The sequence below is a fragment of the Patagioenas fasciata genome, chromosome 1 (assembly GCF_037038585.1).
Source record: "Patagioenas fasciata isolate bPatFas1 chromosome 1, bPatFas1.hap1, whole genome shotgun sequence".
Taxonomy (NCBI): Eukaryota; Metazoa; Chordata; class Aves; order Columbiformes; family Columbidae; genus Patagioenas; species Patagioenas fasciata.
In genome coordinates, this window is record NC_092520.1 from 117820846 (window position 1) to 117848719 (window position 27874).

Consider the following 27874-nt stretch of genomic DNA (forward strand, 5'->3'; position numbering starts at 1 on the left):
CATGGCCAGTACATTGCAGAAGGCACCTGGGGAGAGAACAGAGCAGCTGGTCCTGCAGGTGGGCTGTCAATAAAGGCTAAGTGATGTGTGCTGAGCAAGCACAGTAGCAGGACCAACAGAAGGCAAACTAATTTTTATTCTGGTTCCCAGCTGTGGCATCTTCGCTACACAAACATTTTTACAATCATGTAAAACAGACCGTGGCTTTTGACTTACTGGTGGAAGAAGGTGGGTACAGGTAAAATCATGCATTTGATCTTATTCTGTGCCAATTCATTTTCACACAGAAGCTGACCTAGTCATTTTAAAGTGGCAGCTGAGTGGTCCAATTGTGAAAGGGGACAACTGCATTTTAGTGGACTACTACAGATTTTGACAGAAACCAGGCAATTACAGGTCTCCAGAAAACAAGGATCTGAATCAATGGGATGTTTTAAATGGGCTGGATTCAGCTTCAAACACGTGCATTTACAGTGGAAGTGACTACGTATGAGCCTGGTACAGCTGCTGGAGGTCCGCCCACTACAGTCAGTGGCATCCACACTTTCCAACTCACCCTAAAATAGGCACTTAGATTTGTACAGATGCTAAATCCATGGCAGAAAAAGGTGCTAACTATACCCAAATCCTGCTACTTAATGCTACTGCTCTGGAAAAAGGGTTGTATATTCATGTAGATCTTAATAAGAAGAACAACAATTTAGCCTGTATTTACATACCATCAGCTGTTATGGATCCAGCATGGGATTTCTGGGACATGTCTATTAATCTAGGAGGTAGTAAGAGATTTTGTACATACTGAGACCAACTAGTGGAAGTAGTGGAAGAAGGCCTATCTGGAGATGGCCTACATGCTCAGTCACGTTCTTTGATTCACTCCTAACAAAACTTTTTCAAATTTCTGGCCTCAGTATATTACATGAATGTTAGAATTACCCTACATTCATTTCTCGAAACATTTCCCAAATATCATGAGAATTTATACTTTTAGCTACACCTGCAAAACTTGGTTGACTGTCCTGTTCAGGGACTCCATCATATGTTAAATCAATCAACAGCTACAGTCTGCCATATCCCTAGTGCAAATGCAAGAAAAAGCAACGTGTGAGCTTTTTTTCTTTTCTTTTTTTTTTTTTTTTTTTTTTTTTTTTTTTTTAGTCTCTAAAGATAATCTTCAAAAACATGCATGCAGCTCTACCTCAATTCCTTTGTGGACTGCACAGGAGAGGAAACTTTCAAAGAGAGTTTCACAGAAAAGAGAGATGAAAAGAAAGAAAGTACAGATTTCAAATTGAACATATATATGCACACATATATATGTGTGTACATATATACATATATATATATATATATATATGTTTGCTATAAAATGCCAATCAAACCATACAGATTCAAAATAAGACCATACAGTCTTCTGAAATTTGAGAGATTCTGTTTCAGGAGTGTGTTATTTTGTTTACCATGAGCAGCTTGTGCCACCACACTGTTACTTATTTTCCTGGCATTTGAGGTCAGAAGGGAAATTATCAGCTATGCTTTTTCCTTTGACTTTCACAACAGCTATGTGAGGCAAGTACTTGTAGTAGGAAGTAATTGCAGACTGGAAGCCATTGTCTGTCAATCCTGGACATAGACAATATTTGAAAAATTTAAAGTTATAAAAGAAATCAGTTCATGTGTTATTTAAATTTAGCTTTGATCGGGTACTTTCTGTCACCTAACTTCTATAAAAACATAAATGTTTGTCATCTTGATATAACTCAATATTGTGTGATGATAGTTTAGGGGCAAGCTACCTGCAGGAGGGCCCTCTGGCACAGGATAACTCCACACTACCCAGGACATCCCCCAGAGTTGTTAAAAGGAGCTTTGTGAGCTGATTGTCCATGGCCGTGCACCATCTGACAAAAACTGTAGTCAAGTGAAGTCAAGGTTCCCCGTCAGACGTCAGCAATATTTCAGTAACCGCTTGCATGCACACTCTTCCTCCATGATACCTGCAAGTTAAGCAAGTTAGGTAAGTTACCTTGTGCTGTTGGGAAGCAAGAACATACACATGGGCAGTGACCCCAGAGGAGTGTAAATCCTGTAGAATTAATTCCTGGGCTGTTATGTTGAATTCTATAAAAGGGTTGCCTTGGTATTGCTAATCCTTTTAAAAATACCAGGATTGAAAAAGCTTTAAAAGTCTGTATATGTAGGAAAGACCAACATATATATAATATTCTAGCTATTAGCCCATGAACTTGAACCTTTTTAAACCCAGTCTAGGATGCTCACTCTGACTGAGATTTAAATCAGCCTAGAAAATGTCAGTAGAGTTGCACAAGTTGGGTTTCAGTAGACCTAAGATTTTGCTTACAGAATTTTTAAAAGCTGGATATACTGCATACCAATAAAGAAAACTGCAAACTGCTTCATTTTATAGTGTAACTAGTACTTGAAATGCTTCAGATGCTGGGAGATTTTTTGTTAATACTGGCCCACAGGCTTACTATTTCCATAAACCTGACTGCTGCCAAAATTAACTTTTAACAACCACATTGACTAGTTTCACTCTGAACAGGATTATTGACACGGATGATAGTGGTTGAGTTTGTGTAAACCTTATCTAAATTAGGATGAACGTTGCTAACAAAAGCACAGAATCCTGACTTTACTAATTTATGGTTAGCAAAGGTGGAAGTTCAAGTGAACTAAAATTGAACTGCCAGCAAAACTTCATAGTCCAGGACAGGCATAGGAAATGTAAAGGTAGCTGTGTACAGTTGATTTTACTGCTTGGCTAGTTCTGGAGAATCAGTACAGTATTTCCTTGTGATTTTTTTATTTATTTATTTATTTTTCCCTCGTTAGCTGTATATTTAGATTTTACGCTTAGTAAGACTACCTTGGCTAAATCTTGAAAACTGCCTGCTTACACCCTCTCAGGCTGGAGAAGTGCTCTCTAACAGGTAGGAATTATAGGATTAACTTTCTTTGCTTTTGAATAATGATGCTTTCATCTAGATATATATACTTAACAACCTCAACAGGCTTGTACCCCTCTGCTACACTGAAGCTGGTAAAGCTTGTATGTTTTCTTACTGAAAAAATAGAGGTTTTTTCACTTCTCAGTGTGAAATCCTTGTGGACAGAAGACACTCTTGTTTTACCTTGCCCTAGCTATTTGAGGTCAGAGCTATAACCACCATTGGGTTAACTTTGACTAGATGTACTAAGATAAGGACTGGAGTCTGTCTCTGCAAGAATCTTTCATTATTTTAGCAATTATAATGTAAGTTTTTCGTTGTAAAAGTATCCCATCTTTCGCAGTGAAGGCATACGTATGATTTTCTTATGTCATTTATCTAAATACCCTTTGGTGAAAAATAAGATTTTTTTTTTTTTTTTCCTAAAGTAAATTGACATAGAAGGTCGGGAATATTGCAGCTAGTTAGATGTTTTCAGATTTGTTTTGTTTTCTCAGAAATACTTGTACACACAAGTGCATAGAGGGTAGAAGCCCCATTTCCCAAATGTATTTATTCTTAAAAGAAGATAAGCTGAAGCCTAGTTTGAAACAAGATCTTTGTGATAACATAACTACATGCTCAGCAACAGTTTCTGATCTTTGCAATAATTATACTCAGAACAAAACAACAAAAAAGAAGAAAAAAAAAAAAGTTGAAAGATCAGGGAAGGCCCAATACAAAGAGTTTCCTTAGAAGGTTTCAGATGTTGACTGAGTGAACCAAAGCCTTGGTTTTCAGAGATGTAGAGATGTAACACTACAATATAAAATTTGCATGAAGGTTTATTGCAAGAGTGAGAAAGAACCATCCAGACGAAACCTGCAGCCTCTTTCGGTAAAGCTTATGTTCAGTTTAAGGAACACACAAACAGAGATACACTCATTTACATTCCTCAGTTTGGTGAACTCGAACATTTGCAGAAGCGTTTCTCTGAATTGTATCAATGATGCTTTAGGAACAATAACTGAGTTGCATTACAAAAGGGTACTTTTTCTTCTTGTTCTTCATAGTAAAACCCCTTAGTCTATCTAAATACCAAAGTGTTCCCTTCTTTTCCCACAACTCAAGATGACGAGCTCCTGACTCCTTAACTTTCTGGCTCCTCCTTCTCCTCATACACAGCCCATAATAGCAATTAAGTGTCTGTTTTCTGTGCTTGTCTAATATTCGTTCATCTCACTAGCAATTCAGGCAGTCCAGGAGGGGCTGAATCCCTAGCAGGAACGCTGCACACTGATGATCCCAGTTTTCAACAGTTTTAGCTACATTTAGGCAGACATAAGCTATCATAACCCTTCAACTCTTGCTACTGCTTTGTAATAGTATTAAATTGAGCAAGTAAAAAAAATAAAATTATTTTTCAAAAACTGCAGTGTTTTGAGAAAAAAAAATACATCCTTCAATGTCATTTACATTGATTAAAAAATGTTCATGTTATTTCTCTAAGTGCTGACAGCAAAATCTGTGTTTTAATTTTTTCTTCATTCTGAATCTGTCTGCAACTGAGTTGAAATTGCATTTCAATTTGGTTTTCCTGTACTCTGAAATATGCCGTACTACATTCTTCAGTTGGAAGGATATCTTTCCAAAAGTGTAACAATATCAAAGAATTTATGAAATAAGGCATTTTTATTCTACACAATAGTGCTTTGAGAGGTAGTAAACCAAAAATGGTGAAACATAATAGGTTTTGAAAGGCTTTGTAATGCATGAGATGTTTTGAGATGTATTTTTTCATCTCAAATCACAAAAAAAAAAAAAAAGAAAAAGAAAAAATCACAGAACTTTTTATAAAATAGCAATTCTGGTTTTCATTTGGCACAGGCTTTTTGGTGTTTTTCACAGGTGCACTCAACATCAACAATAGATAGAGAATATATTTAAGAGTTTTATTTAGGAGTCGCCTTGAAAGAAAGTTGACACATCTCTATAATTACTCTTCCAAGGCAAGGAAATAACACAGTCCTCTTCCGATTTTTTCCTTTTGATTTTCAGTATACCCTTTAATATTTTATTCATCATCTTTTGTCAACTGAGGGGACTCCTGTCAAAAAGGCACTAAGCAGCAACCACCTTTGCTTATGATTACATCTTGGATGAAAACCTAGTGTTACTGGGTTTCCAAGTGAGCTTTTGGTCCAGGGTGCCATAAGGCAGTGAGTACAAAGAGGAACAAAAAAAAATCCTACCTGGATTTAGCAAGGGTTACCGCAGAGGATGTAGGGGCTCTTAGCACCTAGTGCAAAACTAAAATACATCCACTCACTGAAGTTTTCATAAATGAGGCAAGCAGAAAAGCTTGACATTTCTATGTCAGAAGCTTGAGGACTGATGTAAATGGCAATAAGACTGGACCTTCTCACTTGAAGAATCATTACTGAGTTTTTCTTTCAGTCTACCTGTGTGTCCATTTGTCTGCCATAGTTTAAATATAGCTCTTCCCAAAATAAAGGCAAAATCGTGTCTTTTTAACAGGGATATTTATGTAACAGAGCTAAATTTTTTTCCAGATTAGGCATGTGAAAGCTGAAAGCTGATATTTTAAAATGATCCTGCAGCAAAGTTACTCTTGCAGAGAATCTATGCAAGCTCTACTGATTTGAATCCTGTTGGAAACACAAAATTGAAATAAATCAACTCATAAAATGTAAGGGGAATCTAATTCTAATCTTCATAAAGGTTACTTTCTCACTCAATTTATGACATTTTCAAGTTAAACCGCAAGAGACAGACAGGCACTGTGGTTGCAGCAGGGGAAGGACATAAAGTTACCCTGAACGAGATGAAAGTGTAAATACAATGTTACTAAACCCAAATAGATGCAATAATTGGAGAAGTAAAGTACATTGAAAGGCTACATTGTAGCTTCAGAAGCTTAACCTGGGCATTTAAAAAGCAAAACATTACAAGGGTGACTCAGAGCAGGAGTTTCTGCTAGCCCAGGCTTTCCTGAGCAAGGAATTCAAGGTTAGAGCCCCAGAGGATTTGCCAAAAGGAAAGGCAAAGTTGGAAGGAAGATTTTCTGTATTCCACATCTCCCCAAGAGGCTATTAACTCTCAAGAATGACTTGCAACAACAGTCTTGTGTGTTTTGCGTGCTTCCTCCTCCCCTGCAGAAGACACTAAGGAACTACCTCATTGTTCTTTTTCTCCTTGTGGTGGACATCTTCCTTACTGAAAACCATGCCAGGGGGACCCACCCTTTTTGGAGAGCTCTTTTAGGCATTTAACCACAAAGTCTGGTGCCTTTCAACCCCTATTCAAGAGATGCCTAAATTTGGGAGGCATGCGTGTTTTACCAACAGATGTGTTCCACAAGTGCATAACATCTGCCTTTAGCCGGGGCACAGATCCTGACACTGGTTTGTGTGCTGCAGCATCTGTGCACGTGTTTTTAAATCTCCTTCTTATCAAGGATGTGTTCTTGGAAAAAGCAAGTTTAGAAGAAAATATGCTTGTGATTAGCCCTAACACAAAACTGAATGTTAAAAGGTATTTGATAGCTTTATGACCAGTGTGACAGATCTGACAGATATTTTCACCTATACTCCTACCTCCCAAGTACATACAAGTTCTATGGATATAGTATCAGGGAGTGAGAATCCTTAGCCTGTGAGAGCAAATATCTTTTACTTGCAAAGGCTTGTTATTAGAGCTCCATAGACACTTTGATATAGAAGAAAACTTTTCTGTTTGTTTTGGGAAGTTTAGGGTTGTCAGGCACAAAGGGGTGTCACTTGACAAGGACTTTTGAGCCAATAAAGAGTTCATGGATAGGTAGGTCATACACAGAAGAGTTGAAATAGATAGCATTAAGATTTTTTCAAGACCTTTCTGTCAGCAAGTGCTTTTTCAAGTTCCCCTGAAAACTAAAGAGTTAGTTTCATTCTTGATACAGCTCCACTGAGAAGATCAGAGTTTCATCTGCGATGGATTTGGCTCAAAAGGTTTTTTTGCAGTTGTGATCATGTGAAGTGCTTATTACTTGGAACGTGTTTGCTCTGGGTCATGTGTATGATATACCAAGAACATGTCTTTGGCTTCTTTGTGATTCCTATTTTCTTGTGCCATTTTCTTGTCTGCCAACAGTTCAACTGGAAGCTCCTGAAAGACCAGTGTTAGTTGACATCACTTGTTATACACTGACTTTCGCTACTTCTGGATATTTTTAACTGACATTCTAAGTAGTATGTCAAATTGATCAGATCAAGCAACAACAGAAATAAGCCACCACTGAGCTTCTTGATGCTGTATAGCTGTGTTTTTTCTGGCTCTGCACTCACTTTGTTTCTAGAGCTGAGTATCTCTCTACTGCACTACATACAGCCTTCAGGGGAGACTTCATCTTTGCCAGATCTCATCAACAGCTAATTTGTGCCAGGGCTAGCAAGCTGTTCAGTAAGAGCCTCTGTCAGAAATCGCAGTTTTTGTGAGAATGATTATTTCCAGATACAGTTAACCAGCACTGAGGGCCGACCATGACTCCGAGGGACTGATCTGTTACACTGCTCACTGGCTATGACTGCACAATTAAATTAGGTGGTCTTGTTTTCCTTTAAAAAGAATATATATGTATAAAACAAGGGAAAGTGTAGAGTCTTGCATCTGGGTATGAAAAAGCCCAGTTTCCAGTATAGGTTGGGGAATGACCTATTAGAGAGCAGTGTAGGGGAAAGAAACCTGGGGGTCCTGGTGGACAGCAGGATGACCATGAGCCAGCACTTGTGCCCTTGTGGTCAAGAAGGTCAAAGGCATCCTGGGGTGTATTAGAAGGGGAGTGGTTAGTAGGTCGAGAGAGGTTCTCCTTCCCCTCTACTCTGCCCTGGTGAGACCACACCTGGAATATTGTGTCCAGTTCTGGGGCCCTCAGTTCAAGAAGTACAGGGAACTGCTGGAGAGAGTCCAGCGCAGAGCCACAAAGATGATTAAGGGAGTGGAGCATCTCCCTTATGAGGAAAGGCTGAGGGAGCTGGGTCTCTTTAGTTTGGAGAAGAGGAAACTGAGGGGTGACCTTATTAATGTTTATAAATATATAAAGGGTGAGTGTCACAAAGGTGGAGCCAGACTCTTCTTGGTGACAACCAACGGTAGGACAAGGGGTAGTTGGTTCAAACTGGAACACAAGAGGTTCCACTTAAATATGAGAAGAAACTTCTTCTCAGTAAGGGTAACAGAACACTGGAACAGGATGCCCAGGTGGGTTGTGGAGTCTCCTTCTCTGGAGACATTCAAAACCTGCCTGGACACCTTCCTGTGTAGCCTCATCTAAGTGTTCCTGCTCCGGCAGGGGGACTGGGCTAGATGATCTTTTGAGGTCCATTCCAATCTCTAACATTCTGTGATTCTGTGATTAAGTGACACCAACTCACTGGCACCCATGTTTTTTTAATCTAACCCCCAAGGGCAGGTGTGTCCTGGAAAAAGAGGTTTGGATTAAACAGTGCAGGTGATCAGACTCCACAAGTAGGATTGTGTGTCTGAGGCCACTCTCTGCCCTTCTTTTATTAAAGAGTATGGATGTGCCCAGAGTTTTTGGCTGTTTGGCCTGACACCCTTTTCAGGCTGATATTGCCACTATTCACAGAACTTGCTGTTGCTCTGTCCTCTGCTTTTCTCATCATTCATTGCCATTTCTTCACTTTTCAACCCTGTACTTTCACGAGATTGCATCCCTGCAGTTGCAGCTAAATGAAAGCAAGCATGCATGCACGTAGGACATTGAGGTACGAGTTCTTGTTTGCAGCTGCTAAATGCCAAGAAAGATCTACATAGGTCAGACAGTGAAAGCACGGTTTTGCTCTGCAGACTGCAAAATTGAAACTAATTTTGCAGAATTACAGGTGATGCCAGTAAGAGAGCTGCAAGCAGAATATTTGTTAATAACTTACATCTTGCAGAAACTGAAACTCAATAGCTATTGTTTTTGTTAGAAGAGTGCTTGTTACTTCTTTAGCCTGGCCCTTTCAGCCTGTAAACCAGTCCAAGCAATGCAGTCTGTCCCTGGTTCTAGATTATACACGCTATTTTCCTTTCAGTCTGTTTATATTATGAATATACCAAGAATAATTGATTGCATATTTTTCTTTTCCCAGTTGAAAAAATAAAATAAAAACAAAACAAAACAAACAAACAAACCAAAACCAAAACCAAAACCAAAACCAAAACAAAAACAAAAACAAAAACAAAACAAACACAAAAAACCAAAACCTGTCACTTATTTGAAATGGATCACTGTTTAGTTGGCAAAAAAAGTCAGAACATATTGTGTATTACAAGAAGCAAGGTCATGACATCCAGTGTAGGTAGGAAGGATTTAGCTCATGGAGATCCTATGGCATAGTGTTCTTATGCAGACATCAATTTAGTTTCAATTTGTAATATGTGATTTTCTTTATGCTACAAGAACTTGAGGTGTGATAATGTATAGACTGCAAAAACTATCAGAAAGCCATTCAGCAAGGAAAAAGTTGCTGTTCAAAGCTGGGAAGAAATGAAACTAGTAAAACATTACCACGATTTGGAGGGAGAAGAGAGTTTTAATGAGATCATTTTAATGGATTCAGCTCATTCAGAGGTAACCCATCAAACTACGTAGAGCTTTTTCTTGGATTGATTAATTGAAGAAGTATGTTCTTAATTTCTGTTGTGACACATTGCTTTTCTTGACATTTGTCCTCTAGGTTTTTAAGCCAAGTGTTCATGATAGGATCCAGCTGGCTTGTAAGGATCAAGAACCCATTGTGAATAATGTTTAAAAACATATCCCACCTGGACGCCGAAACACTGGCAATGCTCCAGAATAAAGCTATCTCCATCACTCTCCCAGTTGTGTATACACTTGTGGCTGTTGTCAGCATCCCTGGCAACTTGTTCTCCCTTTGGGTGCTCTGCTGGCACATCAAACCCAAAACACCTTCTGTTATCTTCATGATCAACCTAAGCATCACGGATCTCATGCTGGCCAGCTGCTTTCCCTTCCAGATTTCTTATCACATCCAAAGAAATCACTGGAGCTTTGGCAAGACCCTTTGCAGCCTCGTGACTGTGATGTTCTACTCCAACATGTATTCTTCCATACTGACCATGACCTGCATCAGCATCGAGCGATACATGGGTGTGGTTTATCCCATGAAGCTGATCAAGTGGAGAAGAAAAAGATATGCCCTGGCTGCCTGCCTAGGTATGTGGATTCTCTTGCTACTAGCCTTCTACCCACTAGAAAGCACAGATCTGACCTATGAAGTGAAAGAACTTGGGATTATAACCTGTTTTGATGTCCTCAAATGGGATATGCTGCCCAACTTCCCAGCCTGGGTAGCCTTTCTCCTCACGCTATTTGTTGTGCTCTTCCTGATCCCTTTTGTTGTAACAGTTGGCTGCTATATTGGCATCATTCGAAAGCTTATTCAGACATCGAACAGATATGGTAACAGGCAGAAGACTAGATCCATATACCTGGCAATGATAGTCCTTCTGGTATTCGTCACTTGCTTCGCCCCCAACAACTTTATCCTACTTGTGCATATGATCATCCGCCTGTTTTATGGCAGGAGTTTGTACCCTGCCTACAAGCTCACCTTGTGCCTCAGTTGTCTCAACAACTGCATCGACCCCTTCATTTATTATTTTGCATCCAAAGAATTTTACCAGAAGTTCATGCAAGTGTTTCGCCCTAAGGTACTGCTCAGTGACAGTTTGGAAACCAGAAGGGAGAGCTTATTCTCTGGCAGGACCATGTCAGCCAGATCAATGTCAAGTGGACCTATGGATGGGTTAGAGGGAGTAAAGGTCTATTTGCAAAGGCAGGAAAGTGTTTTTTAGCCTTAGACATGCCCAGAAGAACCTGTGAGATCCATGAGCAGACACAGGAAATGTTTCTTTTTGAATGGCTACCCTCAAAATACCTTGGTCCAGTGGCAAAACTCAAGCCATGCTCATACTGCTCAACCTACTTCAGTATTTTCTGCTGAGAAATGGAAGTGTTAAAGGAACTGAGTTTATTCAAAAAACCACTGAAGCAAACCCAACATTGATAAATAGGGGCTGGCCTGGAATTAGTTCAACTGCATGAAAGCAAGGGATATGATGTTGTATGATCTCAGTGTCTAATCAAAGGCTTGTGATTCTCAGAGAATGTGAAATATTACTGCATATGAATTAGAGGATACACTGAAGCTGGATTTGGAGTAGAGGAGTTATTTTTCTAAGCAACATGCTGGGGTTTTTATGTGGTTTTTTTTGTTGTTGTTGCTCATTTGGTTTTTGGTTTTATGTATTGCTTTTTCGCTTTTTATGTTTCTATTAAAGAATGTACAAAAATAGCTTGTCATTTTACCATTCGCGCATAATGCATAGCCACTGTGAATTCACCACAACACTCACCCAACTGTTTATCACAACCAAACCACACTAACCTTTGAAAAGGTTAGGTTGACTCATGTTATTTATTTCAATTTTATACAGTGAAATATCTCATGCAATAAAAGGAAAGCTAGAATTAAAAATATTTAAGACTACTTCAGCTGCTGATATTTTCATTTCTTGAAGTTAATTTCTCAGGACAGTGAGGAGCAGTTGAAAACAGATTTTCTCACATTGACCTGCTACAGTAATAATGCTGCTGCTTGTATGTGGTTGGTATGAACAAGTCATTTTCACCAATTCAGTATAGCCTATACACAGAAGCACCATCAGCCTCAGCAGAGAATTTAGCTTTATATAGTACATGGACAATTAGTTTATCTTCCTTACGGTGGTGGTGTGGATTGTTAACCAGATTTTCAGCTCGATACATGAGAATTCTACCACAGATTGGAGTGATTCTGTGACAGCAGAAACCATCTGAAAACCTGTCCATATGGCCAGACATCAGAAATGTTCTTCTGTCAAGCAGGCAAACAGAAAAAAAGAATAAAAAATGAAAGCAATGCTTAAGAATGGAAGATGTACCAAATACCTGGTAATATGCAATGGCAGGTTGATTGTGCAGTCCTGTGTCTGAGACTCCTCTCTGAAATTTCCTTCTCCAGGTCATCTGCATTTACTGTGCCATGTTTTAATTCTTCTCACATCTCACCAACAGCCTGTGTGCTTGGAATTACAGCTGCTACAGGACATGTACTGGGGACAAAATTTTTCCTGTAGTATTTTCAGCTTTATTACCCACCTTTGGCCCTCACTGACAGTGAAGAGACCAAAAACACCCGAGATAGCCAGACAAGTTCCCCCTCACAAGCAAGGCAAAACTATACCATAAACTTTTTCTACACTGCTGCACCATCCAATGCTGAGTAGGAGGCTGTCTTCAACATCTTGTATAGCTGATTCAGACACCACAAGCTAAGCTATACTGATTTCTGAGCTACTGTGCCGAAGTAAAAGACAACACCCAAGGCCCTTAAAATCTGTCTTTTTTATTTGTGTATGACATGACCAAAATACAAGTTTCCACCACTAATCACCACAAATTTCTTCAGGATACAGGTGGAATCAACTCCAAGATATTTGTAAGTCCCATCTTCTGCTAAAGTATTGCCAGTTATTTGGGCAGAATAAATGTCAGTGGACATAGAAGAGTACTATCTTTGAAAAGCCATCTGAAGTGTTTTGTGGCATCTCACAGTATTGGTTTTAATTGATCTGCACATTTTCTGCTGACAGAGCCAACCTTAGTGATAAATAATCTGTCCAAGCCTTCTTAGCAAGTTGCCTGGAAGCTACCTTGCACTACCAGTGTGCTGGGTACATATGTGTGATGAGATGGGCTTGCTACTTTAAATCACCTCACAAGTGCTGAAGGAGAGGAGCCCATCGAATATGTTCCTATGTGAGTCCAAGGCTCTGAGCTCCTGTGTCAGCTCTAGCACGTGCTCCAAAACACCTGATTGCGCCAGGTCCTCCAAAGAATGAACAATGGCTCTTCCTAAGCCGTCCCACATCCACCAGGCAGAAAAGCAGTTAGTTCATTTATGTTTTGCAAACCTGTGTTAAAGTTTGTGATTTCACCTTGCTGTTGAAGTCCCTTCACCATCCACTATCACAGAATTCTAGCTTTCTCACTACCAAAACTGTTTTCAGCATTTTGCTGTGGCTGAAACTTTTTTGGAGGTTATGCTGAAATCTCTCTCCTATTTTTTTTTTAAACACACAAGTATTTTTACAATGAAAACCGTTACTTCTAGCTCTAATGCAGATTTTCACTTTGTTTGATCTTGAACACGATCCTCAAGTGCTTAGTGCCTCCTAAAATGTGATGCAATGTGCTTGAACTGTAACTGACACCAAATAGAACCAAAAGGGCAGCAACTTTGCACTTTGAACATCAACTGCTGTGTTTTGAAAAATATTGAATTACTCCTTTTGCAAGAGAGAAAAGATGCTCATAACTGACCAAAAATGCTCTTCTCTCCAGCCTCACACAGCTCTTCATAGCACTTCATCCCTCTTCTGATTTTGTCTAAAAAGAAAGGATGCCTCTTTCAGGTAGCTCTTCATGCCATTTTCCTAACTAGACTCTAGCTAGCTCAAATTAGGCAAAATTCCCATTTGGGTCAGTGGGATTGATCCTTGAGAAAGGAATACAGAAATGAATCCAATGACTGAAATATTTTGGATCTGACAGTGTATACTGTGAAGTTTTGGAGTGTTTTATAGAGAAGAGCAGAAGAAATTATTTAAGTGACCCAATATACTCTTCTTCAACAATGAAAACGTCCTTCTGGGGCACGATGATGTAGCAAGTCTTCTACCCTCCTTAGTCAGTGGGTATGAGTTGACATATATATAAATATATACACATAAATATAGATTGTCATTTGAGAGGTTATTGAGAATTTCATGTCTATATTGCCTTTGGTTTGGGGAATACAGATCCTAGGAAACGTGCTTACTTGATTGCTTCTGTGGTTAATGTGATTTTATTGAGAAGACATGAATGTATAGGCTTCTGTTAGGTTTTGAGTTTTGATTTTCTGTGCCTTTTTTTAGTTATTGTTTAGCAATTTAATCTATGAATGTCATTGGTATTTTTGTATATATAATAATAATTAAAAACCAAACAAAAATGTAAAAAGTAAACACAACATGATTTAACATTCTTTCCTTTCTTTGCACCTGCCATGTGTGAGAAACTTCCAAGCTTAGAAGAGGGCAGGGAAACCAGATTATGAAATAAAATTAATCCATTTCCTATTGCTATTGTGCTTTTTTTTAGATTTCTGTATAATTTTAAGTCTCTCATTTTCCCTAAGCATTTTGGAGACTGTTTTTTTTTTAGTTTTTTTTTTTTTTTACTTTGAATGCCTATTCACTTTTTCCTTCATTTATATATATCTTAGAAGCTGTCAGTGGCATACTCTTTTCACACAAATTTTTAAAGCAGTAATATTTCAACGAGATGTTGGCTAACTTGGAATCCTCCCCCTTGCCCAACAGGTGCACCAAATACATATATTTTTAAATTTCATTGCATTTCTGAATGGCCTTGGCAGCCAGGACCTGTCTCAGGCCCAGCCAGGAGCAGGGTACTGAGAGGCACTGGAACAGCCCCAGACCCTGAGCATTGGGCACCTCCTTGGAGATGGGGATGGGCTGAGGCCAGGCCAGGATGTGGTCCCATGGGTGGGCCTGGTTGGGCAGAGCCCATGACTGGGCAGGACAAGGATGTAGGGAGCTAGAGACTGTCCCTGTTGCAGCATCACTGGGGCAGGGGTTGGTGGCCCTAGGGGGCTGACATGGGGTCGTGGGCCATGGGCAGAGTAGGGGGAGCCCCAGGCGCTTGGGCAGGGAAAGTCAGGGCTGGTGGTGTCTTGATAAACACTCCCTAGACTGGCTATGCTCTATTTTATGTTCAGTGGTTGGCTACATTTATGCTGATACATGAGAGGGACAGAAATCATCCTGAAGTCCCTTAATCATTTTTTTTGTCATTTTTTCCAGTTCATAGTGTTTTAAAATAACAAGAGGTCTACATTGATACCCACCAGGATGGTGTTTCTCTAAGGAGGTGTTTATGGTATATGCTCCCTACTCAAAGGTGTGCATGATAGCACAAATGTTTAAAGGTGAAATTCAATATCGGTAAGCGTGAAGTAACGCACATGGGGGAAATCGTGTCATAGCTTTGTGTACAAAATGATGTCGCTTGGCAGTGACCACTATGAATCATAATAGATAATTCCATGCATCAGCTCAGCATTGCAGAAATCCATGTCTCACCCACACCATGTTTACTTTGTGCACTTCTGGTCTCTTCATCACAGATAGAACTGGAACAGGTCAAAAGAAGGGTATGTGGGATGATCTAAGGTATGAATTTAAAACCTTATGAGTTAAATAGTTTAGGACTCATCAGAAAAGAGCCAGTGTAAGGTAGGTAGGAAAGAGGACTACAAAATCCTCAGTGGAGCATAGAAACTGATAGGGATGAGTTTCACTGCCTTTGACCAATTGAGAACTGAGGGATAACATATTAAGCTAATGAGATCCAGGCTCAAAGCCAGGAAAAGTTAGTATCTCTTCTCATAACACATACTACAATTGGGGAACACCTTCCAAGGGTGTTGTGGGTGCACATAGTATATGGGTCCACAGAGAAAATGGAAAAGCATATGAAAAAAATAAATTAATTGTCACTTACTAAATAGGCAAACAACAAGAGACTCAGGAAAATACCTAACTTTAAAATGGTCAGAGGTTGGAGGAATATTAAGAGGAAGTAACATTATGTGATTGCCCTGTTCTTCCTTTTCCTGAAATGCCAGTGCTTGAGGCAGGGCACCGCAAGCTAGACAGCTCTATTCTCGGGCTCCCATGTAAGGCCTGCTAGAACTGACTTGGTGCCAGGCCTCCTCCACCCTGCCTGCTGGGGTGCTGCCAGTGGGGATTCAGCAGGGAACTTTGCCTGTGACAGTCTTGGAAGAGGCTATCTCAGAGTCAGGCAGGAAGCTGGGAGTGCCCCAGGGGGGCAAAAGCTTGGTTGTCTTGCACTTCGCCATCTTGACAAGTCACAGCTTCACAGGATGGTGAGTTGCACCAGGGGAGGTTTAGATTGCATATTAGGAAAAATTTCTTCACAGAAAGGGTTCTCAGGCATTGGAACAGGCTGCCCAGGGAAGTGGTTGAGTCACCATCCCTGGAGGTGTTTAAAAAGTGCATCGACGAGGTTCTTAGGGTCATAGTTTAGTGCTAGAGTTAGGTTATGGTTGGACTCAATGATCTTGAGGGTCTCTTCCAACTGAAACGATTCTATGATTCTATGGCTGGGCTTGGAAGAGACCTCTGGAGGTCACCTCATCCAGCCTCCCTGATCAAGTAGTGCCTCACATTGAGGTAAAGATAAACTTGTGTATCACCCTTCAACAAACCCCTCTGGCTGCTGCTAACAGTTAACCCATTTTTCTTCAAAGCATATAATTATGAATTCCATTTCTAATGTATTTTCTCACCTTTGCTCTCGTTTTTCCATCACGCGACTCTCTTGAAGGTTGCTGCTGTTGGAGGTGATTAGGAGGAGACATGATTGCCCTCGTGTGGCAGGGTCATCCCCAGTTGCTGTCTTGCTTTCAGCTTCTCAGGCAGCAGCCTAGTATACTCTTAAATTAAAACTGTCACTGTTGCATTAGCCAAGAGCATGATTTCCTGGCCTCAGCTGTCACAAAAATGTTAGCAAGACCTCTAGTGTTTCTTTGCTGAAAAAGCATGTAACACTGGTTTCTTTTTCAATGACCTGACAAGTTCCTCCAGAGAAGGTGATTTAAGATACTCTGACAGTATCTTGTCCTAGTAAACTGCATTAGGGGAATCAGTTTTATTGGCAAATATTTCAGATTTAGCTAAAGCTGCAGGTAAGTGCCCAAAATGAAAATGACTCTCACAAGAATGATTAGGACACAAGCCTTGGTTTTTGTACTTAGTAATTAATTCCACCTTGGAAAAAAAAAAAAAAAAAGATTTATTGGAATAAATCTGTACTGTATTTCTTTATTTATGGTGCAGTTCATAGTCTTAAAAGGAATTATTGAGAGCAAAATTTCAAACATATTATTCGACTTGATATATTTGGACTACATTTGTTCTGGATTAATTATTTGCAAGTAAGTGTTCTTTTATCAAAAATATGAAGTGCAAGTATGGAGAGTACAATAGAGTAGGGCATATTCTTTATTTGAAATATTTTTTTAAGCTTTCTTTTTTTATTTGATAAAAAAACAAGCCAAATCAAACAACAACAAAACCAAACAGAAACATAAACACCTCTGCCTGTATGGACTCCTCCTGAACATCTTCTCTTTCAAGACTTGGTTGCAAGTATTATGACTTCTGGTATTTTTCCTTAAAGTCTAAACAGCTGGCATTTGTTATCAGACAAGGAGACTCTCAGGCCTCCAGCTGCCAGCCAGAATACCTTTCTAGCTTTTAGCGTAAATAAACAACTCAACACACTGCTTGGTTGTTTTGGCTCATGATGATGTCCTGCAGTCAGTATTTTTCTTTTTCTTCTGCAGAAATTTTTAGCACTGGGCCACTGATGGTCCTCTTTCCTCAGTTTCTTCACCACTGCCCATGTGACCTGACTCTGGCATGCCACGATCACTCCTATGCAGAAAGTCAAGTGTGCATCTTGTCCTGCTGGGAGCTGCCAAGGCTAGCTGTCCTTTGAAGCTTTCCCCAATATCTTCCACACTCTTAATTGCTGTTGTTGGATACAGAGAGGTACCAAAATAACAGGGAAGTGTTTTGTTGAGTGCCTTAAATCTGAGGAAACTCAAAAGTTTGGCTCTTCTGCTGTATACCTGAGCAGCCTTGTCAAAGGAGAAAGGACAACAGACTTAAGGGAGGTATAAACAGTTTCAAAATAGAGATGGGAGACAGGTTGAAGGAGTAACCTCTGTGGCAGTGGAAAGGAGAAATAGACTGAGAGTTTGGAAAAAGATCCAGAAAGCTAGTCTCTGCAAGAGGGTAACTACAGTTAGAGAATGTCTGTAAATAGTTTTCTTCATAAACACACAGTTTCGTTTTAGAAACATGGAGCCCTTTCAGGGTGAAAGTTGGAAGCAGCACCAAATCTCCACATCTCTGCTGTAAGGAAAGGAATGTGATTAACAGACAAACAAACCACTACCTAGATACCGAGCAAACATCTCACACAGGAGCTCAGATCTCGGAAATGTGGGCTTGCCAGGCACAAAAGATGCAACTTATCTGATCAAAAGTTGATATATCATGTATTGTGCTAAGCATCTTACTGCTTGGCAACATTCATGTTGACTGCCTTCTCTGTTTCCAAAACCTACACAACTCCTGCTTTGGCTCTTAGTTGCACTCAGAGATCCAGATGTTGGTAGACTTCCACATTACATTAGACTCACACCACAAATCAATGTTGGTATCCCAAGACTCTTACCACCTTCTTCTTGACAGTTGTGTTTGGTTTTTGTCATCTTCATGCTTGTAACAGCAGCCTGTCCACCTGATGGAAAGCAATGTTGGCTCATGACCTGGGAAATAATATTTCTGGGAACCTCAGCAAACACTTACATAGGCTGCAGGTCTTTCTCACCTCCCCAAACCCATATGGCTTCAGAAAATGAAGACAAATACAAAAGTTAAATTACTGGAAGCCTCTTCCCATGTTTTACCTCTACAAAGAGAAGGTACCACCTTCTCAATTAGAAATCAATGGCTTTTTCTCCTTCAAAAAGTTTCAGCACTATAACACTAATGGTTCTGTTTCCTCAGTTCCTCATTATTGTCCACAGCCAGATATTTTCTCTTTCCCTGTTTCACTTTGTTTTCCACAGTATAGGCAGAACACATCAGTATCTCACCCCATTCTGATGAATAATGCAAATCACTCTGTACATTTTTACCTAAAATATGAATACATTTGAGCTTTTTTAACAAGGCAAGTGTTCCTACGTATTGCTGCTAAAACTAAAACTTCAAAGGAGTACAAAAATAAAATACAGCAAATAACTTTTCTTCAATTGATAAATATTATCAGATTGAGATGATAAAAGACAAATATAAAGTCTTTACTCTGACAATATTTAGTGTACGTTTTCAGTTTAATACTCAATAAAGTTATTTGGGTCACAGGGTGGAATTATTCCTGTTCTTACAACCATGCAAATTTGCTGGAGAAGCTTTAAGCTCTGTTACAAACATATCTTAGCATCTATTAATGTGTTTATGATGTCCCATTAGCTCTGATTGTTCCTATATGTATATACATGCATGCATACCCAGTTATATTAAAAGATCATAATACTTAAAACCAGGAGATCAAATGTTTGTGGTTCATGGTCTTAAATACTTACAAGTTACAGCTTTCTACAGCTATTTGAAAGTCTGTCAGCAAATACCCAGAAAAATTATGTGATGCACTGCCCTCTTGTGGAAATTTAAATAACGAACTTGATAAGAGCTCCACATATACTCACCTTGGAGCCTCAGAAGTCATTTTCTGGAAGAGCTGTGGTTCCAGCTGAAGCCGTCAAACCCTCTCTCCTCTGCATCTTACCTTCATTTTCCCTAACTTTATACTGTTGTCTTTGAAGTAACTATTATACTGTACAACTAGAATGAAGACTTGTTCTTCATACATAGGCAATACATTTTGTATTTTATATATGTATTCATGTGTTTTATATAAATACATGACACATATTTAGCATGTGCATGTCGTATATATAATATATACATTATGTACACACACTTATTTTCTGAAAATATTTTATGAGCTTGTTTATGTGCTTTTCAAACATTGACAATTCAGAAACAGTGGTCCTTATAACCTGGTACACTACCTGTTTTTCTCTAGAGATTCTGTGTTAACAGGAGTGAGACTGGGGCCATGCTAGCTAAGTATCAGTTGTACACAAAAAGGTAAAAACCAAACAAAAACAAAACATAACACAGGTAATATTTAATGATCCAAAGACATTTTTAAAGAGGAAAGTCCCTGATGGTGAAATAGAAGCTATCCTTAAACCCCTAATGTTCTTTCATCTATAGTAACAGAATCAAGATATGTTAATTACATCATTAACTGTGCAGACACATTGGACTATGGCATGGATTTCAACGTCAGAAAGAGGCTCTTTGAAACACTTAAGTCTGAGCTCGCTGAATTAATGAGGTTATTTTAGAAAAGCCAAGCTGCCTTGTGGAAAGCGAAATGTTCATTCCATTCATAGTGATGTCCCTAGGATTCTCTAACTTCTTCACAATGGAAGTGCATTGTTCTCCAAACAAGCTGACCTTGTGCTTGCACAAGTGACTCAACCAAATAATACATTCAGGTGGAAACAGATACACTCACTGTGATACACATAAAAGTAGGCACAACTATTTGATTATCATAGTGTTCTTTACATTCTTAAAGGTATTACTGTGACGGCTGTAGCATAAATAAGTAGGTAGAAAAGCAGAGAAGTCCAGAGCAAAAATATCGAGGAAAGGTCTCTGCAGTTCAAAGCTCCAACTCCTATTTTGCTTTTGTTCAAAATACCCTGGGTATTTGAAAAAGTCAACAGTTTCATAACCAACTTTGGACAGGCTAATCTTTGACTAGCATAGTCAGCCAAGACAGAAACTTTTGTGATAACTACTGGTGTCATTGATTTTCACCTCAGTCAGCTCACTGCAGCCTCACACTTGTTCTGCCTGATGCTTGCTAGGCTGCAGTGGAGCAGTTAATGACGATTACTTGTCAAACCTCTCCCAACCATAGTAGCTTATGTCATGTGGTTTAGCTTTTCTCATAGGGTTCTTTGGACTTACATTTAGATCAGTATAAATAAAATAAAGGTAAATGAAAACACGCATTTCTATGGTTTTGTCTTTTAAATAAACTACATCACTCTTCGTCATGTAATTTTATCTGAATAGCAAATTTACTAATTATGACTCCCTAAAAATAATAATAAAAAAATGCACCTCATTTTCTTCACACAAAAATTTTTTTGTGATCTCCATTTTTGAACATTGTCTGAACTTTGACTGGAAATAATCTATAAAAGTTCCACTTATTTATTTACTTATTTTACCTTCAGAAAGTCTGTTGTGCAAATCAGAGAAGCAGCATACAAGCTGAATTCAGCCAAGGCAGATGTCATGCTTGTCACACTGTTAATACAATGCCACACATAAGAAAGATGAGCTATGCTGCATGCATCTCTACAGATGACTACAGACAGATCTGTCTTCCATTATTGTCTATCAAAACAAGCTGTCAGGAACAGAATGTGTTTTCTCCTAGCAAGTCGCCTTTATATGTTGGGCTAGAGTCACAACTTTATTGCCTTGTTTCTGTGCCAGTGAAACTATACTGGAAGACTGAATAAAATGAGAAAAAGAAGAAAATCAGGCTCTTTGGTTTGAGATGGAAAATTTTGCATTATTGTCTTACTCCTCTGGAGTGTCTAAATTTATTAAGCTTGCTTATATACCACACAAAGCAGGGCATAGTATAGAAAGATGACTCTGGATAAGAAGTGTGTCCCAAATTCTAGGAGCATCCATACAATTGTAGTTTCCTTTTCTTTGATCAGTATTGCAGTCATGTTGAAGATGTACACATATTAGTATTCACAGTTATGTTGAGCTTGCAGACATTAGGGGTAGGGATGTAATATTTTTCCAAGTGGAATAACTCCACATCTTTATCCTATGTGTGCCAGGAAACATGTTTCTGTTAGTTGATGAGATCCTTGTCCTTTTATTCAGTCAAAAATTATATCAGTATCATAAGAAATACACTCTGGTTTCCATTTCTGTAGTATCTTTCAAACCTCCTTGTTTGCAAAAAGCAGTGTCATAGTTCACAGCCCTGAAAAGGAGCAAGGAATTTGTTCTGACAAGCTCTATGACAATCACGGCCTATTCCTCTCTGTTTCACACAAGACCTTTCCTTCTAGTTGTCTCGCGACCTATCCCAGAACTATTTTCAGTATTATGGATTTTCTGAGGACAACCATCTACATTCACAGTTGCATTTAATCTAAGCATTTTAGACTGATTTTCAATTTCATATAATTCCCTAGGTTCTTAGTATTTTTTAATTAGTTGAGAAAAAATGTCTTAAAAGATAAATTCTCAATTCTCTCAGGTCACTTGCACCCATTGAAAAAATATCTAACTTAGAAATTTAAATTCTGATATTAGGATAAAGTACAACCTGTTAGGTTATGGTGACAAAAGGCTGATCCCTATGCACCATGACAGGAGTAGGACACCAAGGATGGGAGGAACAGGAGCCCTGTCTAAGGTCTGCTACTGAAGGGGTTCATATTGCACATAGGTACATATTTATGTGTATGTGTTTATAGATGTATTTCCTGCTAACAGACCTTCATTCTGAGCAGCCAGCAAAGGGGACAGGAAAGGACCTTTGGTGCTGTGTCCATGTCAGTGCTGTTGCTCTGTGTGGTTTGCCATGCATCCATGTATACGTGTTGCACAGTGTGTGCCTGTGTGCCGGCAGGCAACCCACGCTCAGCAACGGGACACTGTGGGCACAGAGCTCACAGTCTCACCTCCATTGGGCTACTGGATTTGACAACCCCTAACACAACCTATGACAGATATGGTCCATTAAACAGATGTCAAGAGAGTGGATTATTCAATGCAAACTGCTATTGTAATGACTGGATGTATCTTTTTAATGCTAGAGTACATATTTCACTTCCTTACTAACTAGCTGAGAAAATATACAGCATTAGAAAGGGTGTGGTTAGTAGGTCGAGAGAGGTTCTCCTTCCCCTCTACTCTGCCCTGGTGAGACCACACCTGGAATATTGTGTCCAGCTCTGGGCCTCTCAGTTCAAGAAGGACAGGGAACTGCTGGAGAGAGTCCAGCGCAGAGCCACAAAGATGATTAAGGGAGTGGAGCATCTCCCTTATGAGGAAAGGCTGAGGGAGCTGGGTCTCTTCAGTTTGGAGAAGAGGAGACTGAGGGGTGACCTTATTAATGTTTACAAATATATAAAGGGTGAGTGTCAGGAGGCTGGAGCCAGGCTCTTCTTGGTGACAACCAACGGTAGGACAAGGGGTAATGGGTTCAAACTGGAACACAAGAGGTTCCACTTAAATTTGAGAAGAAACTTCTTCTCAGTAAGGGTAACAGAGCACTGGAACAGGATGCCCAGGGGGGCCGTGGAGTCTCCTCTGGAGACATTCAAAACCCGCCTGGACACCTTCCTGTGTAACCTCATCTAGGTGTTCCTGCTCTGGCAGGGGGATTGGACTAGATGATCTTTTGAGGTCTTTTCCAAACCCTAACGTTCCGTGATTCTGTGATAACACTATTTGTAGGTTATTTGGAATGAATCCAAGCTTCTGTGTTAAACTTTTCCTACTTGCTTAAAAGGCCAAGTAGTGGACATCCCATCCACTAAGATTTGCATCAAAACAGATGGTGAGAATGGCTCCTTCTCACCGAAAAAAAAAAAAAAAAAAATCACTTTTTTGCCAGATGCTCACTTCATTAAAGCAGGGGGGAGTGGAAGAGAGGGAGAAGCGGGGGAGCTGTTAAACGTGGCTCCTATGGCAGGAAGTCTGCCTGTCCACCCAGCCCTCTTCACTTAAGCCTGCCGTTAGGTGCTGTACAGCTAATTACTGGTAAAGCTACAACTCCCCACGGAACCACCCTCACCCCTCACCGAGGGGCGGCTGCCGAGGCGCGTTTCCCACACGCCGAGCCCACTGGCGCCGAGCGCCGATTGCCGCGACCGAACCTCCTTCCCTCCCCGGACCTGGAGACTCCCCGCCCGCCTTCGCTCCGCTAGAGCCTCCGCGAGTTGCTGTGGCGGTCCCACCCGGCCCCGCCCCGCGGCCTCGGCGCCATATAAACCTTCTCGCCGGCGCCCAGCCTGAGCCGTGCGGAGCGGAAGGGGAAGGGTGCCCTGCTGCCATGCTGCTGAACCCGGTGCTGGGGAAGCTGGTCGGCAAGCGGGTGGTGCTGGCCAGCGCCTCGCCGCGCCGACAGGAGATCCTCACCAACGTGGTGAGTGCGGGCGGCCCGCTCGCCTCCCCTCGCCCGGGTAGGGCTCTGCCGCCACCGGGGCCGCGGCGGGGAGCGAGGTTGCGCAGGCGCCGGGCGCGCGAAGCGGCCGTTTAACGGCTGCCCAGGGGCCGCCTGGTGCTGGGCCTGTAGGGTTCGCCGCCTCCCGACTCTCCCGCTCGTCAGCTGCCGGGGGCTGGTGGCACAGGGCGGGCAGCAGCCCGAGCCGTGCGTCCTGCAGCAGCCTGTTTTATGATGTCTGAGGGCGATCGCGGCGCCGCAGCCGCTGGGCTTCCCGGTGCCCGCCTGCCAGCCTGGGCAGCGGCATGCAGAGTCGGGGCCTTTGGAGCTTCCACACCGCCAGGCCCGCCCCGGCTGCCGTCGCGGTTCTTGCCCCCTGAGCTGCACGGCGGCTTATGGATGGGTTTTTTTGTTTTCGTTTTTTTTTTTTTTTTAATCCCGATTCTTGGTCAGGTTTTCTCTGTAAGCAAGTACATCTGTGTCAGTTTTGTGTCTCATCAGATTAATATGAGAGTGCATTGAAGTATCCTGCTGACAGGGAAGTGGTGTAATCACCACTGGAGACATTCAAAACCCGCCTGGACACTTCGTGCAACCTCATCTAGGTGTTCCTGTTCTGGTGGGGGAATTGGACTAGATGATCTTTCAAGGTCCCTTCTGATCCTTAACATTCTGTGATTCTTTAATCAAATAAAAGACTTTTTCTGACTGAAAAATGCCAATGTAATTACTTCTAGCATATAACAGGAAGGTTTGGAGGGTCTTACAATGCACTGGAGTAGTTAAAAATGTACTTCAGTTGCCTTTACTTTAGATACTTAATACTTAAAGTTCTGAAAATTTGACTTGGGCTTCTGAAATGAGTGAAAACTTCATGGGATTAGTATTCTGAGCAGGGAAGAGGAATCAGGGGAATAAGGTATCTGTATCTTTCTGTAAAGCACTTGTGGAGCACAGAGGAAACTGTAACCATGCATCCAGACCATTTGGCTCCTTTGGAAGAACATGCCAACCTCACTGGGCAGGCTTCAGGAGGCTGCTGAATGATGCTTGAGTAACATAATGCATCTGATTGAGATTGTTTAGTGGTTTTACTCTTCATGGAGAAGCTGAACTTAAATGGGAAAAAGGTCTGTTCTTTTCAAAATAAAGAGATGTGGAGAACCACCGACGTTCAAGCATGTGCTGAATTATTAGAAACGTCATGTGCCTGCTGGGTGTAGTAAATTTACAGGTATAATTTGGAAGCAAGAAGTAGGATGTATAGGGTGGTTTTTTTTGACAAAACCATACAGAAACTGGCTCTTCTGATTTTGTTGACCACATGTATACCACCTAAAGTGTGAGTGGTAAAGCTCCTGCAAGAATGTGTGCTACTGGTGCACAAGTGTTATGGTTGGATTCAGTATAAAAAAAAAAGGTATTATAATCGTCTGCTCATAAAGTGCGTAAATTTTACACAGATTTGTGTAGAATGGTGAAATTACTAATGTGATTGATTTCTAGTAATAGCACATTAGTTTAAAAGTTCTGAGTTTTTTCTTTTGGATTGCTTGCAAATTATATGTATACACCAAACACTGTAACAGAAGCACTGTTTTTTCCCCTGTGTGTTTCTGGTAGAGGGTGTGTTAAAGTGGAAAGAACAAAAATCAAATTTGCCGCCTGTTTAATATGTTTTGGGAACAACCTTTGATAACAACATTAGGTTGACTTTGTTTTCCTTTGTTACAGGGCCTGCGATTTGAGGTAGTTCCATCCTGGTTTAAGGAGACACTTGAAAAGTCATTGTTTGCAGCCCCTTATGAGTATGCTATGGAAACAGCAAAACAGAAAGCTCTTGAAGTAGCAAACAGAATGCATGTAGTAAGTTACTAGCTATTTTGACAATGAGATTTTTGTTTAACTGATGTGATGTGTGCTATTGTGACTTAATTTACATGTACTTCTTAGCTGGTCTCTGAGTGCCTTATCCCCCTAAAGGGAAATGTAAGTTTTCTGTCATCTGTGAAAGACAACTTCCTGAAATTAACTCATCTTGTTAAAAGAAGGTCTTGTGCCTGCAGTTTGGGCTTTCCACAAACAGGAGTGGTCTGCGTCTCTCACCAGTAGCGCACCTACTCGGTCGGGCTATACACTTGGTAGTTCCTTCCAGTGGTCAGGTGTTTGACTGGGCCTTATCCTCACATAGGATCATACCTGCTTATTCCAGGTATTTATTGACTGTGAAGGCAGACCCTATGGAAGAACATGGTGATGTCAATCTAGTGCATTGCTGTAGCTTTCATTGAACAAGATTTCATTGAACAAGACGATAGCTCAGAATTTGTGAGTATAGAGGTGCTGGAGGGAAGCAGAACAAGAAGACACATTCTGTACTAAAGCGTTGTGGACAAAGAAACCGGCAATTACGTTTGAAGAAGGGAGTGTGATTTCAAGTTCTGTAGTCAAGGCATCTATTTTGTATCCTGAATATTATCAAAACCAGTGGTCTGTCTTAGACTACCAGTAGCCCTTGGCTGTGTTCATTATGTTTGACCACATGTACCATAATAATTTCTTAATACTATAGCTCTGAAATAGAGGCGTATGTTTGTCAAACCTATACTGATGGCAGAAAAGGAATATTGAACACTTTAAACCAGCAATGTTGCCAGATGTCACCATTCTTCAAAGCAAATATTGCATGAACTCCAATGTAAATCGTTATCCAGGCTTCAGTCAACTTCTTTTCAGAGAATCATATGACATGAGGAGAGTGGATTTTAAACCCAGCCTCGCTAACTGACTTACATTGGGCTTTTGTTGCAAAACACCATAGTGGTGAAAATGCTACTTCAGTGGATTTCAAAATGCTTCTTCATACAGGAATTTTTTTAATGATAGCTGTAATTAATTCTGTTATTTAAAGCACATCAACAGCCTTTCTATAGAAGAATCACCTCCCTACAAGGATTTTAATATAACAATCATAGTTACAGACAAGTTTCCTGTCTTGCTGTGTTAATAACTATGTATCTCATAACATGCAAGTAAATCAAAAGTCAGCTCTAAGGACAGATTATAGTTAAAAGCCAAGAAAAGACTATGAGGAATCTTTATGTCACCCTACCTTTCAGTTCCACAAAATGGACTAGATGTTTCGTTTTGAGAGATAAGTAATGTGTAGCTAAAGAAAGGTGTTGATTTGGGTTTTTTTTTTCAGCAGAACTTTGCTTGGAAAAATGATCTTAGGGGTCTTCAATATTGTACTCACTGGCTTCCATACACAGGGCATTTCCTTCAAAAGAATTCTGTCTGCCACCTTGAAGATCAGGTTGACCTTTGAGAATGCAGTTAGTTCTTTACTGAATGCATTTGTTCATCAGTAGCATACTTGGGCAAAATCATGACTTGAGAATGGTCTGCTCAAGCCTCCTGTTTTCCTCACTTTTATGGTGATATAAGTGATTATTATTCTGTAAACAGTGCAAAAAGAGAAATGGTGACTTGTTTTCAGATCAGTGTAGGGCCTTAGCTGCAAACCAGTGAACTAAACATTTGTTTACCTTAAGTTTTAAAAGTTTTCGTTCTTTCTGCCTCTTTTGAGAAACACCTTCTTTATTTACGCCTTTGCAGAAACACCTGAGAACACCTGATGTTGTTATAGGAGCAGACACTATTGTGGTAAGTAGTCTTATGTCATTTAGCATCATTTTAAGTTATTACAAGTGTAGAAAATACTTGTATCTTTAGGTTTAAAGTTGAAAACTGTTTTCACTGATAAGTTATACCTGCAGTATGATGTGTGTTTTGGTTTTTGTGAGTGTGGGTTTTAAGGGTTTTTTTCCCAACA

The 27874-nt window shown here is 40.3% G+C and overlaps 2 protein-coding genes across 5 annotated transcripts in view; both read left to right on the forward strand.

The window, feature by feature from the left end:
• Window positions 1-14206, forward strand: part of P2RY8 (P2Y receptor family member 8) — a 37728-nt gene extending 23522 nt beyond the window's left edge. Inside the window, exon 3 of the mRNA XM_065844670.2 lies at window positions 9695-14206. Within this exon, the coding sequence (XP_065700742.1) occupies window positions 9762-10835 (1074 nt within the window). The 5' untranslated portion in view covers window positions 9695-9761 and the 3' untranslated portion in view covers window positions 10836-14206. The remainder of the gene's footprint in view (window positions 1-9694) is intronic.
• A 9645-nt stretch (window positions 14207-23851) lies between these two features.
• ASMTL (acetylserotonin O-methyltransferase like) overlaps window positions 23852-27874 on the forward strand; it is a 29041-nt gene continuing 25018 nt past the window's right edge. The window contains exons 1-3 of one of the 4 annotated variants that reach the window (XM_065855411.2): window positions 23852-24021; window positions 25774-25905; window positions 27658-27705. In XM_065855411.2, the coding sequence (XP_065711483.1) occupies window positions 23929-24021; window positions 25774-25905; window positions 27658-27705 (273 nt within the window). In that variant the 5' untranslated portion in view covers window positions 23852-23928. Of the gene's footprint in view, window positions 24059-25773; window positions 25906-27657; window positions 27706-27874 lie in introns of all 4 variants that reach the window. The other 3 variants (XM_071813368.1, XM_065855402.2, XM_065855421.2) reach the window with 3 other exon arrangements.